This window comes from Giraffa tippelskirchi, chromosome X (genome assembly GCF_054371585.1).
Source record: "Giraffa tippelskirchi isolate mGirTip1 chromosome X, T2T-mGirTip1v1.2.pri, whole genome shotgun sequence".
Classification (NCBI taxonomy): domain Eukaryota; kingdom Metazoa; phylum Chordata; class Mammalia; order Artiodactyla; family Giraffidae; genus Giraffa; species Giraffa tippelskirchi.
Genome location: NC_137289.1, coordinates 100800625 through 100817652, shown reverse-complemented (window position 1 = coordinate 100817652; position 17028 = coordinate 100800625). Strand labels below are relative to the sequence as shown.

At 36.9% G+C, this 17028-nt stretch overlaps 1 protein-coding gene across 5 annotated transcripts in view; it reads left to right on the top strand.

Moving 5' to 3' along the window:
- The window catches only part of WNK3 (WNK lysine deficient protein kinase 3), a 174471-nt gene that overhangs the window by 52087 nt on the left and 105356 nt on the right, over positions 1–17028 (top strand). For all 5 annotated transcript variants that reach the window (XM_081565484.1, XM_081565479.1, XM_081565483.1 and 2 more), the window contains exons 5-8: positions 414–571; positions 6970–7058; positions 10729–10948; positions 16669–16963. In XM_081565484.1, coding sequence (XP_081421610.1) covers positions 414–571; positions 6970–7058; positions 10729–10948; positions 16669–16963 — 762 coding nt within the window. The remainder of the gene's footprint in view (positions 1–413; positions 572–6969; positions 7059–10728; positions 10949–16668; positions 16964–17028) is intronic.

Here is a 17028-nt window from a genome sequence, read left to right as displayed (position 1 = left end):
CTACTTCAAAAATTTCAAATAACTAAAACGAAGGATAGAAAGAAAAACAGATTTTGGTAATCATTACCTATGAGCATTGTAAACTGTCCTTTATCAGTATGGAAAAAAAGGGAATTAAGGACATTATATATATATATATATATATATATATATATATATATATATATATATATATATGTTTGCTTTTAGGGAACAGAAAATATCTCAAGTAATCCTTATGGCAAAGGGAATGTGATCTTGGCATAGATTTTTTTTTTTTTGTCCACAGTACAAGGCTTGGGGCATCTTAGTTCCCTGACCAGAGATTGAACCTGGGCCCTAGGCAGTGAGAGCCCAGTGTCCTAACAACTGGACTGCCAGGGAATTCTCTACATTTTTCTTTCTTAAAAATATGTGGTTATGGTATTTTGTAGGTACTCCTGAGTTTATGGCCCCAGAGATGTATGAAGAGCACTATGATGAATCTGTGGATGTCTATGCTTTTGGGATGTGCATGCTGGAAATGGCTACTTCAGAGTACCCTTATTCTGAATGCCAGAATGCAGCTCAAATATACCGTAAAGTAACTAGCGTAAGTATAACTTTATTCTTTTTACTTCACATATTGCCACATTTCATGGTAAAGTCAAACAAAAGTCAACTTAGTCAAACCTAACTTTGGTTTCACTTCAGTTCAGTTCAGTCGCTCAGTCGTGTCCGACTCTCTGCGACCCCATGAATTGCAGCATGCCAGGCCTCTCTGTCCATCACCAACTCCCGGAGTCTACCCAAACCCATGTTCATCGAGTCGGTGATGCCCTCCAACCATCTCATCCTCTGTCGTCCCCTTCTCCTCCCACCCCCAATCCTACCCAGCATTAGGGTCTTTTCCAATGAGTCAACCCTTCGCATGAGGTGGCCAAAGTATTGGAGCTTCAGCTTCAACATCAGTCCTTCCAATGAACACCCAGGATTGATCTCCTTTAGGATGGATTGATTGGCTCTCCTTGCAGTCCAAGCTAAACTTTGGTTTAGTTCTGTGTAAATAGTGCTAAATTTAACATAATTGTAATGAAACAAGCTTTAGATTTCTGCTATGTACCCATACTCAAATGGGGTCATATAAAATGCTCTATATTAGTATCTTTGGGGAAAATGTACAGATATATTATCTATATCAATTTGTTTGTGAAGAATTTTTAGATATTTATTCAGTTCAATTCAGTTGCTCAGTCGTGTATAACTCTTTGAGACCTCATGGACTGCAACACGCCAGGCCTCCCTATCCATATTCAACTAATGGAGTTTACTCAAACGCATGTCCATCGAGTTGGTGATGCCATCCAACCATCTCATCCTCTGTAATCACCTTCTCCTCCCGCCTTCAATATTTCCCAGCATCAGGGTCTATTCCAGTGAGTCAGTTCTTCGCATCAGGTGTACTGGAGATTCAGCTTCAGCATCAGTCCTTCCAATGAATAGTCAGGACTGATTTCCTTTAGGATGAACTGGTTGGATCTCCATGCTGTCCAAGGGACTCTCAGGAGTCTTCTCCAACACCACAGATCAAACGCTTCAATTCTTCAGCACTCAGCTTTCTTTAGAGATCAACTCTGCCATCCATACATGACTACTGGAAAAACCATAGCTTTGAGTAGGCGGACATCTGTTGGCAAAGTAATGTCTCTGCTGTTTAATATGCCATCTAGGTTGGTCATACCTTTTCCTCCAAGGAGCAAGCGTCTTTTAATTTCATCGCTGCAGTCACCATCTGCAGTGATTTTGGAGCCCAAGAAAATAAAGTCTCTCACTATTTCCACTGTTTCCCCATCTATTTGCCATGAAGTGATGGGACCAGAGGCCATGATCTTAGTTTTCTGAAGGTTGAGTTTTTTTTTTTTTTTTTTAGTTTGTTTATTTCAATTGGAGGCTAATTACTTTTACAATATTGTAGTGGTTTTTCCCATACATTGATATGAATCAGCCATGGGTGTACCTGTGTTCCCTATCCTGAACCCACCTCCCACCACCCTCCCCATCCCATCCCTCTGGTTCATCCCAGTGCACCAGCCCTGAGTACCCTGTCTCATGCATCGAACCTGGACTGGCGATCTGTTTCACATATGATAATATACATGTTTCCTGGTGTTTGGAAACTTCTCCTCTTTTAAGACTCCCTTCCTGGGATGGGTCTCCATCCCTACCTCTTTTGTCTCTCCTTTTATCTTTTATATTTTGTCCTACCTCCTTTTGAAGACAATGGGCTGCCTTTCTGGGTGCCTGACATTGTACAGGAGACAGGGATCAAGCAAATCCCCATGGAAAAGAAATGCAAAAAAGCAAAATGGCTGTCTGAGGAGGCCTTACAGATAGCTGGGAAGAGAAGAGAAGCGAAAAGCAAAGGAGAAAAGGAAAGATATTCCCATCTGAATGCAGAGTTCCAAAGAATAGCAAGGAGAGATAAGAAAACCTTCCTCAGCGATCAGTGCAAGGAAATAGAGGAAAACAACAGATTGGGAAAGACTAGAGATCTCTTCAAGAAAATTAGAGATACCAAAGGAACATTTCATGCAAAGATAGGCTCGATAAAGGACAGAAATGGTATGGACCTAACAGAAGCAGAAGATATTAAGAAGAGGTGGCAAGAATACACAGAAGAACTGTACAACAAAGATCTTCATGACCCAGATAATCACGATGGTATGATCACTCACCTAGAGCCAGACATCCTGGAATGTGAAGTCAGGTGGGCCTTAGAAAGCATCACTACGAACAAAGCTAGTGGAGGTGATGGAATTCCAGTTGAGCTATTTCAAATCCTCAAAGATGATGCTGTGAAAGTGCTGCACTCGATATGCCAGCAAATTTGGAAAACTCAGCAGTGGCCACAGGACTGGAAGAGGTCAGTCCTAGTTCCAATCCCAAAGAAAGGCAATGCCAAAGAATGCTCAAACTACTGCACAATTGCACTCATCTCACATGCTAGTAAAGTAATGATCAAAATTCTCCAAGCCAGGCTTCAGCAATACATGAACCATGAACTACCAGATGATCAAGCTGGTTTTAGAAAAGGCAGAGGAACCAGAGATCAAATTGCCAATATCCGCTGGATCATAGAAAAAGCAAGAGAGTTCCAGAAAAACATCTATTTCTGCTTTATTGACTATGCCAAAGCCTTTGACTGTGTGAATCAGAATAAACTGTGGAAAATTCTGAAAGAGATGGGAATACCAGACCATCTGACCTGTCTCTTGAGAAACCTGTATGCAGGTCAGGAAGCAACAGTTAGAACTGGACATGGAACAACAGACTGGTTCCAAATAGGAAAAGGAGTCCATCAAGGCTGTATATTGTCACCCTGCTTGTTTAACCTATATGCAGAGAACATCATGAGAAATGCTGGGCTGCAAGAAACACAAGCTGGAATCAAGACTGCCAGGAGAAATGTCAATAACCTCAGATATGCGGATGACACCACCCTTATGGCAGAAAGTGAAGAAGAACTAAAGAGCCTCTTGATGAAAGTGAAAGAGGAGAGTGAAAAAGTTGGCTTAAAGCTCAACGTTCAGAAAACTAAGATCATGGCATCTGGTCCCATCACTTCATGGCAAATAGATGGGGAAACAGTGGAAACATTGTCAGACTTTATTTTTTGGGGCTCCAAAATCACTGCTGATGGTGATTGCAGCCATGAAATTAAAAGACGCTTACTCCTTGGAAGGAAGGTTATGGCCAACCTCAATAGCATATTTAAAAGCAGAGACATTACTTTGCCAACAAAAGTCTGTCTAGTCAAGGCTATGGTTTTTCCAGTGGTCATGTATGGATGTGAGAGTTGAACGGTGAAGAAAGCTGAGCGCTGAAGAATTGATGCTTTTGAACTGTGGTGTTGGAGAAGACTCTTGAGAGTCCCTTGGACTGCAAGGAGATCCAATCAATCCATCCTAAAAGAGATCAATCCTGGGTGTTCATTGGAAGGTCTGATGTTGAAGCTGAAACTCTAATACTTTGACGACCTCATGCGAAGGGTTGACTCATTGGAAAAGACCCTGATGCTGGGTAGGATTGGGGGCGGGAGGAGAAGGGGACGACAGAGGATGAGATGGTTGGATGGCATCACCGACTCGATGGACATGGGTTTGGGTAGACTCCGGGAGTTGGTGATGGACAGAGAGGCCTGGCGTGCTGCAATTCATGGGGTCGCAAAGAGTCGGACACGACTGAGCGACTGAACTGAACTGAACTGAACTGATGTCCTCTGCCAGCATTCAGAAGTTGTTTTGTGGAATTTGCTCAGCGTTCAAATGTTCTTAGGCAATGGCACCCCACTCCAATACTCTTGCCTGGAAAATCCCATGGACGGAGGAGCCTGGTAGGCTGCAGTCCGTGGGGTCGCTAGGAGTCAGACAGGACTGAGCGACTTTAGTTTCACTTTTCTCTTTTATGCATTGGAGAAGGATATGGCAACCCACTCCAGTATTCTTGCCTGGAGAATCCCAGGGATGGCAGAGCCTGGTGGGCTGCCGTCTATGGGGTCGCACAGAGGCGGACACGACTGAAGCGTGTTAGCAGCAGTAGCAGCAAATGTTCTTTCGATGAATTTGTGAGGGAGAAAGTGGTCCCCCAGTCATATTCCTCTGCCATCTTCTGAGTCCAATCTCTGAATGTTGAATTTCAAGCCAACTTTTTCACCCTCCTCTTTCAGTTTCATCAAGAGGCTCTTTAGTTTTTCTTCACTTTCTGCCATAAGGGTGATGTCATCTGCTTATCTGAGGTTATTGATATTTCTCACAGCTGTCTTGATTCCAGCTTGTGCTTCATCCAACCCAGCATTGCTCACGATGCATTCTGCATATAAGTTAAATAAGCAGGGTGACAATATACAGCCTTGACGTACTCCTTTCCGTATTTGGAACCAGTCTGTTGTTCCATGTCCAGTTCTAACTATTGCTTCCTGACCTGTATACCGGTTTCTCAAGAGGCAGGTCTGGTGGTCTGGTATGCCCATCTCTTTAAGAATTTTCCAGAGTTTGTTGTGGTACACACAGTCAAAGGCTTTGGCATAGTCAATAAAGCAGAAGTAGATGCTTTTCTGGAAGGCTCTTGCATTTTCTGTGATCCAGGAGATGTTGGCAATTTGATCTCTGGTTCCTGTGCCTTTTCTAAATCCAGCTTGAACATCTGGAATTTCACAGTTCACATACTGTTGAAGCCTGGCTTGGAGAATTTTGAGCATTACTTGACTAGCGTGTTAGTTGAGTACAACTGTGTGATAGCTTGCACATTCTTTGACATTGCCTTTCTTTGGGATTGAAATGAAAACTGATCTTTTTATTTATTAGTTGGATGTTAAATTCCAAAGCTAAATATTAAAGATTGGCTAAATGGTTTTGAAGATTTTTTCTAGTTCTAAAAACCTGATTATGAAATGACTGTCACTGCTATGAGTAATTTTTTACATTAGAAATTACAAGGAATGTGAGTAAGACGTGTTTGCTACCTACGAAGAGTTTACATTTTTAGTAGGGCAATGAGATAAACTCACAAATGACTACAAAAATAAGAGGATTGGCGTATAGAAGGAATTTAAGGGAGATAGAAGCAAAGTGTTAGGATTGTTCAAAGTAGATATCTTTCATGTTTGGTTGGGTAGCTCATGGTAGGCCGCAAAAGAGATTGTTCGCATGTTTCAGATAACTAATGAGGCTAGAATGCCCTTTTAATTTGGGCCCATATAGTGTATGCCCACAAATAAAAGAGTCTGTACTTGATTTTGTAAGTTTCAGCTCCACAATTATTTTCCCCCAGGAGCAGAGAAATGCAGTAATTATCTAGGGCTAGGGAATGGGTGAGAGATCAGTGGAAAGGTCAAAGAGGGTATTTTCTATAAGAATTAAAAATTCCATTTTTTGAATGCTAACTTTATTCTTTTATATTAGAGTCACAAAAATGCAATATCACAATTCTGATTTCCATCTTTACTAAAGCTTCTTGAATTTGAGGCCCAAATTAACCCTTAATCTCACCAGATTTATCTAGGATATGATATTTGGCTTTCAGATTCTGTATACTGTAAAGTTGTGTGACAGACCCAGAATGAGATCTTTGATTGCCTCATTCTGTGATAATTATTCTATTATACCTTTCTGCTTGTAGCTCAATTTGGAATTTTCTTTTAAGTGATGGCAACGATCTTGTGTTATTTTTTAAATGTAAAACTCATAAATTAAGGGTAATAGAATGTAAAATAAGCAGGTTTAGACAGCAAGCACAGTTATTATAAAAACGCTTTGAAGTATATGGACCTCATTAATTTGATATTGAATTCCTAGACCCTGATAATTAGCTTAAGGGTCTCTCAATATTTTGATATTGTTTAAGGATAAAAGCAATATAGATTTCTTAAAATTTTATGCATATAACAGAATATATGTATTTTATATGTTTATTTACTGATTGTGTCTAGCCATTCTAGAAGACTTTGAAATACTGATTTGAAATGTTGGCAGTAGAGAATTCCTTATTTAGAATTTCGTAAAGTGTTTTTTAATAACATTGATTTTTCTGATTCCAAGAAATAGTTATGTATTATATTTTATTAATTGGGGTTATACTGTATGTACATTTTGAAATCCTATGTTTTTTCTGCTTAATGTTGTAGTATGAGAATTCTCCATGTTATTAATTACTGTGAGAATATTTTTAGTTTCTGTTTATTAGCATTTGTATTTATATGTATATCACATAGTTTATATAATATTACTTCCGTTATTAAAGATTTAGATTGCTTACAGTTTTTCACTGTTGTTTGTAGAATGGTAACAAAATTCTTGTCAAGAAGTTGTTAAACTTATATTGTGTATATATATTTATTTCATTTAGGTTTGAATGTGGTGCAGTGTTTAAAAAATCATTATTTTACTAAGTGTCATGTTGGCTTGGGGTTTCAATTGCTTAATTTGTGACTACAAACCATTTTTCTTCTTCCAGGGTATAAAACCAGCCAGTTTTGATAAAGTAACAGATCCTGAAGTGAAAGAAATCATTGAGGGATGTATTCGTCAAAACAAATCTGAAAGGTGGGTGTATATATAGTGAAATGACATAACTGATGGATGAATTTTTCTCTTATCTTGCATTGGGTCTTTTTCTGACCTTTGAATCATGCTGGGTATGACTTTTGAGTGGAAGCCAAACCACACCATCTATAACGAAGTATATTATTGCATCTTGTGTGCCATTTTAAATTGATATTATGTGTTGAATTTTCCTTGAACCGATATTAAGCTTCAGCACTTTTAGCCATCAGTTTAACAGTCCCCTCTCAGGTAAACTTTCTTCTAACAGTTGATAGATAGTGGAGAGTTTCTGCATTGTCACCTTCACGTAAGTACTTAAATGGTTTTTTATGATAGTTTAAGAAAAATTTAACCATCAACTCACTAGCGTTTTTTTTTTTTTTTTTTAATTTGTCCATATGTTCTTGTGTCATAATGGTAAAGCTGATAGGGCTATTTTTTTCAAGAAATAGTAATTCTAAATTTATTTGTATCACAATTTGTATTTTTCTCACAATTCATTTTAGTTTTAGCTTTTTCCTTTAATTTGAGCTTTCGACAGTTGCTTACTTAAATTGGTAAGTTAGTGTTTTATCTCCAGTTGATTATGATTAAATTAGATAGTAGATCTTTTATAGAAATTATTTCCACCAGCATTTCACTGACTGTCTCCCATTCTTATTAGTTATCTAAGTTTACTGTTATATATCTGAAAATATAAAAAGCCACTAAGATAAAGCCTGTTTAATTATAGCTTTATTATACAACATTCTTGGTGTTTGTACAAATAGGCTCTATCTATATATTTTAATCATGGTAAAATATAAATACCCTAAGATTTACCATTTTAATCATTCTTAAATGTACAATTCAGTGGCATTATGCACATTCAGATTATTGTACAATCATCACCACTATTTCCAGAACTTTCTCATCAACCCAAACAGAAACTCTGTGCCCGTTAAACAGTAACTCCCCATTTCCTTTCCCCTCACCCCCTGCCAATCTCTATTCTACTTTGTCTCTACCTCTTTTGTAGGTACCTCTTATAAGTAGAATCATAATATTTGTCCTTTTGTGTCATATAATATTTGTCTTTTTGCACTCTCATACACACACCATTTTGTTTATCCATTCATCTGTTGATAGATATTTGGGTTATTTCTACCTTTTAGCTATAGTGAATAATGCAGCATGAACATTGGTGAACAAGTATCTTCCTGAATCTCTGCTTTCAGTTCTTTTTGTTATATATCTAAGAGTAGAATTACTGAATCATATGGTAATAATATGTTTAATTTTTTTGAAGAACCACCAAAATTTTTTCCACAGTGGCTGCATCATTTTGCATTCCTTCTAGCAATGGATGATTGTTCCATTTTCTTAACATCCACACCAACTGTTTTTTGGTAATATCCATCTTAGTGGGTGTAAAGTGCTATCTCATTTTGGTTTTGATTTCCATTTCCTTAAGGACTAATAATGTTGAGTATCCTTTCATGTACTTATCGGTCATTTGTATATCTTCTTTGGAGAATTATCTATTGAAGTCCTTTGCCTTTAGGAAAAAATTGAGTTATTTTATTGTTGTTTTTGAATTGTAGGAGTTTAGGCATGCTTTTTTTTAAGCTGTGCTAAAACTACTGTGTTGAAGTAGCTGTTTTAGTTTGGTTTCTGGTTGTTTTTTATACAGCATTTTAATTATGATCTATTACCAAAGAACACTGGAATATTCAAAAAAGATTCATGGCACATTAGTGTTTTGGAAAGAGCCTAGGCTTGCATCCACAGCAGAAGAAGATTCAAATCTGGAGTCACACTTAGCCAGTGTGATCTTGAGCAAGTTACTTAGGTGTTTCCTCAAAATAGGTATTATTTTGATGATTAAAAAGATAATGAGTATAAAATACCTAACAGAGTAATAAATATTTAGTGAATGATACTATCTGCTGCTATTGCAGTGATTATTCCATAGTAAAAATATCTAGGCAAAACTTTCATTGAGAGGAAGAATGCTTAACTTGATTGTACCTTCTTAAACACATCTCACCTCAGCCTTAAGACTAATTAGTCTGAGCAAGCATATTCTTTTAATAAAAACTGTCTTAGTTAAATGTTTGTCTCTTGATCACTGAAGTGTAGAAGGTTGAAAATCCTCAACTTACAGGATACCTTGCTGTCAACATGCTTTCAGTTCAGTCTCAGTTCAGTCGCGCAGTCTGTGTTTGACTCTTTGCGACCCCATGGACTGCAGCATGCCAGACTTCCCTGTCCATCACCAACTCTTGGAGCTTGCTCAAACTCGTGTCCATCAAGTCAGTGATGCCTTCCAGCCATCTCATCCTCTGTTGTCCCTTCTCCTCCTGCCTTCAATCTTTCCCAGCACCTGGGTCTTTTCCAATGAGTCAGTTCTTCATGTTAGGTGGCCAAAGTATTGAAGCTTCAGCTTCAGCATTAGTCCTTCCAATGAATATTCAGGACTGATTTCCTTTAGGATTGACTGATTTGATCTCCTTGCAGTCCAAGGCACTCTCAAGAGTCTTCTCCAACACCACACTTCAAAAGCATCAATTCTTTGGTGCTCAGCTTTCTTTATGGTCCAACTCTCACATCCATACATGACTACTGGAAAAACCATAGCTTTGACTAAATGGACCTTTGTCCACAAAGTAATGTCTCTACTTTTTATTTTATTTTATTTTTATTTATTTATTTATTTTTTTAAATAAATTTATTTATTTTAGTTGGGGGCTAATTACTTTACAATATTGTAATAGTTTTTGCCATACATTGACATGAATCAGCCATGGGTTTACACTACTTTTTAATATGCTGTCTAGGTTTGTCATAGCTTCTGTTTTAAATAGTACAGGAGGGGCTTTCTACATAGACATTATGGAATATATCAGTTTTAGCTCTCATTGGCCTGTAATATAGATATTATTTCTCTATATTAGAAGTTGGTCAAAGAAAGTGAAATTACCTTTCCCAGCATATAAAAAAATTTTCTTCTCTTAACCTAATATTATCTTAATATTAGATTAATCCCTGATATTAGGCTGAAGTTGTATCCATTATCTGTATACTTTGGCCTAGGACACTGGACTTAAATACTTCAAGAAAAGTATATGACTTTGCTGAACTAAATTAGTTTCACCCATGGCATTCTCTAAAGAGTTAATGAAGTACACTGACTAGATTACTGTTAATTGAGTTAATGACTTCTGTTTATAAATTGTGTAAAAAAAAAAAGTTTGAATTGCTAATTTACTTTAGAGTTTATATATCTGGAAGACTTTTTAGTTTCCTTGCTGACAATCCATTGTTAGAGTTTTAATGACTTAAGCCAGTGATTTAGGGAAGATACTGAATCCATCTAACGTACTGCAGCACTTTTCAAATTATCTCTAGGCATACTTTAGGTATGTTAAACTTCAGTATCTGGATATGTTACTGTTAATGGTCCTTAGTTTAGATCACTACAAATGCATGTTAATCGAGGTTTCTTTGCATCCTTGGTAATAATAAGTGGGATATAAGATTTGGTTTTTATAATAAGACAAATTAATGATTTAGTTAATAGAAAATTTTAAATAAAGTTGTTGTTTGACAGATTTTTTTACTGATTAAGTGTTCTATATCTTGTTTGTGATTGGAAGAATTAATAACAGGTTTGTATATTGTTTATTAGGTTGTCTATAAGGGACCTACTAAACCACGCATTTTTTGCGGAGGATACAGGACTAAGAGTGGAGTTGGCAGAGGAAGATGATTGCTCAAATTCATCCTTGGCTTTAAGACTCTGGGTTGAAGACCCTAAAAAATTGAAAGGCAAACATAAAGATAATGAAGCTATTGAATTCAGTTTCAATTCAGAAACAGATACACCTGAGGAAGTAGCATATGAAATGGTAAGTGAATCCTATCCCCAGCCTCCCCTCCCGTTATAGTATCAGGGTTGCATCCTTTCTCTTTCTGATTGCTTTATTTTCTCTCATTTTCTTTATTTAAATTGAAATTTTATTGTGAAATATATCTATGCAGCAGAGTATATTAAATTTGTATATACCGTATAAAGAATAGTAAAACTCTACTTTTCTTAAGAAATGGAACACTACTGGTACCTTAGCAGTTATCTGTGTGCCCCTCCCACTTGCATTCCCCTCCCTTATCACTATAGATAATATCTACCCTGACTTTTAAAAAAAATAATTAATTTATTTTAATTGGAGGCTAATTACTTTACAATATTGTGGTGGTTTTCACCATACATCGACATGAATCAGCCATGGATCTACCCTGACTTTTGTGTTACTCTTTCCTTTGCTTTTCATTATAGTGTACCTAAATAATATATATTATTTCGTTTTGAAAACTGGAGTGCCCAGCACACACCTAGCTGGTTACTGAAGTTACTGTTAGGTGAAGATACCCAGGAGGGGTAAGCTGAACAGAGTCTCTTGGTCATAGTCTGGCTCAAATTTCCCTATGAGTTTATCAGAGGTGAGTCTGGGAAGGTCAGACTTGTTAACCTCTACTTTCAGGCATCTGGCTGGGCCAATAATCAGGGAACCTCTGATGTAAATATTTGTGGGTCTTTCTTCTTGAATTGGCCAGATTCTCCAGAGAATTATCTTTCAGTATCCTGCCTGGAGGATAAGGATGTGGTTATTGGTGCATTTTGGTAGCCAAGTGGGGAAGAGTGCTGGCAGTTTCTGCGTATGGCATTCAGCATGCATATGGTCATTTAATCTTCTTGTTGATTTTCACATGATAGCCATACCCTCAACTGTGCCTGGTGTTCCCTAGTCCAGAGATGCTCTTTTACCCTTTCCAGAGAACAAAATTTTAGACTTTTTGAGTAGGGGAGAAGCAATCACCCAAAAATGTGGAATGGAGGGTGGGAGATCAGAACCTAATACCTAACTGCTTCTGAAAACCCTTTCACTTAGTCTTCCTTATTTTAGTCATCTCTTTTGACTTTACCCACTTCTATAAGTACCTGGTATGGCTAGTTCCTATGTATATGAGTATTATTCAGTATAAATGAGAATGATTCTCAACTTTCCCTGTCCACCTTTTCCAGTTATTATCTGTTTTCCACATCCCCAAATGTCCAAAACGTTTATTGTTGTTGTTGGCTTTATTCTGTCTATCCTTGTGAGTTTATGACTTAAAAATCCATTTACTCTGGGTTTTTTTTTGAACTTTAGGAAGGAGTGAAGTTAAATATATGGATTCCACCTAACATTTTAATCATTTTTCAACTATGATGAAATTTCCCCAAATCTGTAGAACCTTGAGACATGCTTTAAAATACAGATTGTAGAACTGAGAATGAAATGCCATGACACCTCTTCAAGTCATTATCTCCACTACTCAGCCCTGTTCCTTTTAGACAACAAGCCCTTAATGTCTCTCGTGTCACTCTACTAACACTTAGTAAGATACAGCACTTTGCTATGAGCATACTTCCTCTGCCTAGAGTGATTTCTAGACTTCATCTGCCTCTCCCTCAGTAGCCTTCAAGTTCCTTGTTTTATTTAATCCATGTCAGACTTTACCTTCTTCTTTGATTCTTTCTCTACTTTCACTAGAAAGGCTTGTGCTCTTTTAGGGCTTTTGCTGCAGCTTATTTCTACCTCTTATTTCATTTTAAATTAAGTTTTTATCCATCTCTTACCACCAGCTTGTGTGTGCTTATAGGAAAAAGGACCAGCTTAGGCACTTATGTCTCTGGAGCCTACTACTGGGCACATTGTAGGCATGTACTGTTGCTGAATAAGGAAACCTTTTTAATCTTTCACAAGACTTAATGGCAGTCAGAAATTACCTGTAGTAAAACTGCATGTAGTGAAATATGAAGCTGTTTGTTTTTGTTTAAAGCTGGAATTATTTTAACAACGCTTGGTAATAGTAATTTTTTTCGTATTCAGGGCTCTGGCATTTATACATGTCTGATTAAGAAAGAACATAGAAACAAATTAACTAGTTTTTAATAGCATTTGGAATTTGGGGCAGGAAAATAACTCTGCTAGTAAAAAATAAAAGTAAAAATCTTAAATGTTAAAGATGTGATTTTTAAGAAAATTGAAATTGTATCAAGCATCTTATCCGGCCACAACGCTATGAGACTAGATATCAATTACAAGAAAAAAGCTGTAAGAAACACAAACACATGGAGATTAAACAACATGTTTCTAAATAACCAGCAGGTTACTGAAGAAATCAAAAGGGAAATTATAAAATTTCTAGAAACAAATGACAATGAAAACATGACAACTCAAAACCTATGGGATGAAGCAAAAGCAGTTCTAAGCGGGAAGTTTAAAGCAATACAATCCTACCTCAAGATACAAGAAAAACATCGAATAGACAATCTAACTTTACACCTAAAGTAACTAGAAAAAGAAGAACAAAACCCCAAAATTAGTAGAAGGAAAGAAATCATAAATATCTGAGCAGAAATAAATGAAAAAGAAATGAAAGAAACCATAGTAACGATTAATAAAACTAAAAGCTGGTTCTTTGAGAGGATAAACAAAATCAACAAACCCTTAGCCAGAGTCATCAAGAAAAAAAAAGAGAAGAATCAAATCAACAAAATTAGAAATGAAAAAGGAGAGGTTACAACAGACGGTGCAGAAATACAAAGGATTATAAGACACTGTTATGAACAACTATATGGCAATAAAATAGATAACCTGGAAGAAATGGACAGCTTCTTAGAAAAGGTCAATCTTCCAAGACTGAACCAGGAAGAAATAGAAATTATGAACAATCCAATTACATGCACTGAAATTGAAACTGTGATAAAACATCTCCCAAAACACAAAAGCCCAGGACCAGATGGCTTCACAGGAGAATTCTATCAAACATGTAGAGAAGAGCTAATGCCTAGTCTTCTAAAGCTCTTTCCAAAAATTTCAGAGGAAGGAACACTTCCAAATTCATTCTATGAGGCCACCACAGCCTGACACCAAAACCAGACAAAGACAACACACAAAAAAGAAAACTACAGGCCAATATCACTGATGAACATAGATGCAAAAATGCTCAACAAAATTTTAGCAAACAGAATTCAGCAACACATCAAAAAGCTCATACACCATATCAAGTTGGGTTTATTCCAGGGATGCAAGGATTCTTCAATATATGGAAATCAATCAGTGTGATACACCATATTAACAAATTGAAAGATAAAAACCATATGGTCATCTCAATAGATGCATAAAAAGCCTTTGACAAAATTCAGTACCCATTTATGATTAAAACTCTTCAAGAAATGGGCGTAGAAGGAACCTACCTCAACATAGTAAAGGCCATATATGATAAGCCTACAGCAAACATTATTCTCAATGGTGAAAAACTGAAAGCATTTCCCCTAAAATCAGGAACAAGACAAGGGTGTCCACTTTACCCACTATTATTTAACATAGTTCTGGAAGTCCTAGATTCAGCAATCAGAGAAGAAAAAGAAATGAAAGGAATCCAGATCAGAAAAGAAGTAAAGCTCTCACTGTTTGTAGATTACATGATACTGTACATAGAAAACCCTAAAGATACTATCAGAAAATTACTAGAGCTAATCAGTGAATTTAGCAAAGTTGCAGGATACAAAATCAATACACAGAAATCACTTGCATTTCTATATACTAACAATGAAAAATCAGAGCAATTAAGAAATCAATCCCATTCACCATTGCAACAAAAAGAATTAAATATCTAGGAATAAACTTACCTAAGGAGACAAAAGAACTGTACACAGAAAATTATAAGACACTAATGAAAGAAACCAAAGATGATACAAACAGATGGAGAGATATTCCATGTTCCTGGGTAGGAAGAATCAATATTGTGAAAATGACTATACTACCTAACACAATCTACAGATTCAATGCAATCCCTATCAAATTACCAATGGCATTTTTCACAGAACTAGAACAAAAAATTCACAATTCATATGGAAACACACAAGACCCCGAATAGCCAAAGCAGTCTTGAGAAAGAAGAATGGAGCTGGAGGAATCAAGCTTCCTGACTTCAGGTTATACTATAAAGCTACAGTCATCAAGGCAGTATGGTACTGGCACAAAAACAGAAATAGAGACCAATGGAACAAGACAGAGAGCCCAGAAATAAACCAGTGCAACTATGGGTACCTTATTTTTGACAAAGGAGGCAAGAATATACAATGGGGCAAAGACAGCCTCTTCAATAAATGGTGCTGGGAAAACTGGACAGCTACATGGAAAAGAATGTAATTAGAACACTTCCTAACACCATACACAAAGATAAACTCAAAATGGATTAAATACCTAAATGTAAGATCAGAAACTATAAAACTCTTATAGGAAAACATAGGCAGAACACTCAATGACGTAAATCAAAGCAAGATCCTCTATGACCCACCTCCTAGAGTAATGGAAATAAAAACAAAAGTAAACAAGTGGGACCTGATTAACCTTAGAAGCTTTTGCACAGCAAAGGAAACATAAGCAAGGTGAAAATACAACCCTCAGAATGGGAGAAAATAATAGCAAATGAAACAACTGACAAAGGATTAATTTCTAAAATATACAAGCAGCTCATACAACTCAATACCAGAAAAACAAACAACCCAATCAAAAAGTGGGAAAAAAGACCTAAGCAGACATTTTTCCAAAGAAGATATACAGATGGCTAACAAACACATGAAAAGATGCTCAATATCACTCATTAGAGAAATGCAAATCAAAACCACAATGAGATATCACCTCCTACCGGTCAGAATGGCCCTCATCAAAAAGTCTACAAACAATAAATGCTGGAAAGGGTGTGGAGTAAAGGAAACACTCTTGCACTGTTGGTGGGAATGTAAATTGACACAGCTACTATGGAAGACAGTATGGAGATTCCTTTAAAAACTAGGAATAAAACCACCATGTGACCCAGAAATCCCACTCCTAGGCATATAACCTGAGGAAACCAAAATTGAAAGAGAGACATGTATCCCCTTGTTCATTGCAGCACTATTTACAGTAGCTAGAACATGGAAGCAACCTAGATGTCCATCGACAGATGAATGGATGAAGAAGTTGTGGTATATATACACAATGGAATATTACTCAGCCATAAAAAGGAACACATTTGAGTCAGTTCTAATGAGGTGGATGAACCTAGAACCTATTATAGAGAGTAAAGTGAGTCAGAAAGAGAAAGATAAATACTGTATTCTAACACATATATATGGAATCTAGAAAATGGTACTGAAGAATTTATTTACAGGGCAACAATGGAGAAACAGACATAGAGAATAGATTTACGGACATGGGGAGAGGGGAGGAGAGGGTGAGATGTATGGAAACAGTAACATGGAAACTTACATTACCGTTTGTAAAATAGATAGCCAACAGGAATTTGCTGTATGGCTCAGGAAACTCAAACAGGGGTTCTGTATCAACCTAGAGGGGCCGGATGAGAAGGGAGTTGGGAGGAAGTTCAAAAGGGAGGGGATATATGTATACCTATGGCTGATTCATGTTGAAGTTTGACAGAAAACAGCAAAATTCTGTAAAGCAGTTATCCTTCAATAAAAAATTAATTAATTGGAAAAAAAAGATGTGATTTGCTTATTATGTTTTGTTTGTAGGTCAAGTCAGGATTCTTCCATGAAAGTGATTCCAAAGCTGTTGCTAAGTCCATTAGAGACCGGGTGACCCTGATAAAGAAGACAAGGGAGAAGAAGCCAGCTAGCTGTTTGGAAGAACGCAGGGATTCCCAGTGCAAGTCTGTAGGGAATGTACTCCCTCAGCCCCAAAATACATCGTTGCCCCCTCCTCTTGTTCAGCACACTGGGGCGGAATGTGAAGAAACTGAAGTTGATCAACATGTGCGACAACTTCTTCTACAAAGAAAACCACAACAGCATTGCTCCTCTGTTACAGGTAACGTAGTTATAATGTATAAAAGGAAACATGTAATTGTATTCCATTATCTTTAAATAGTACTT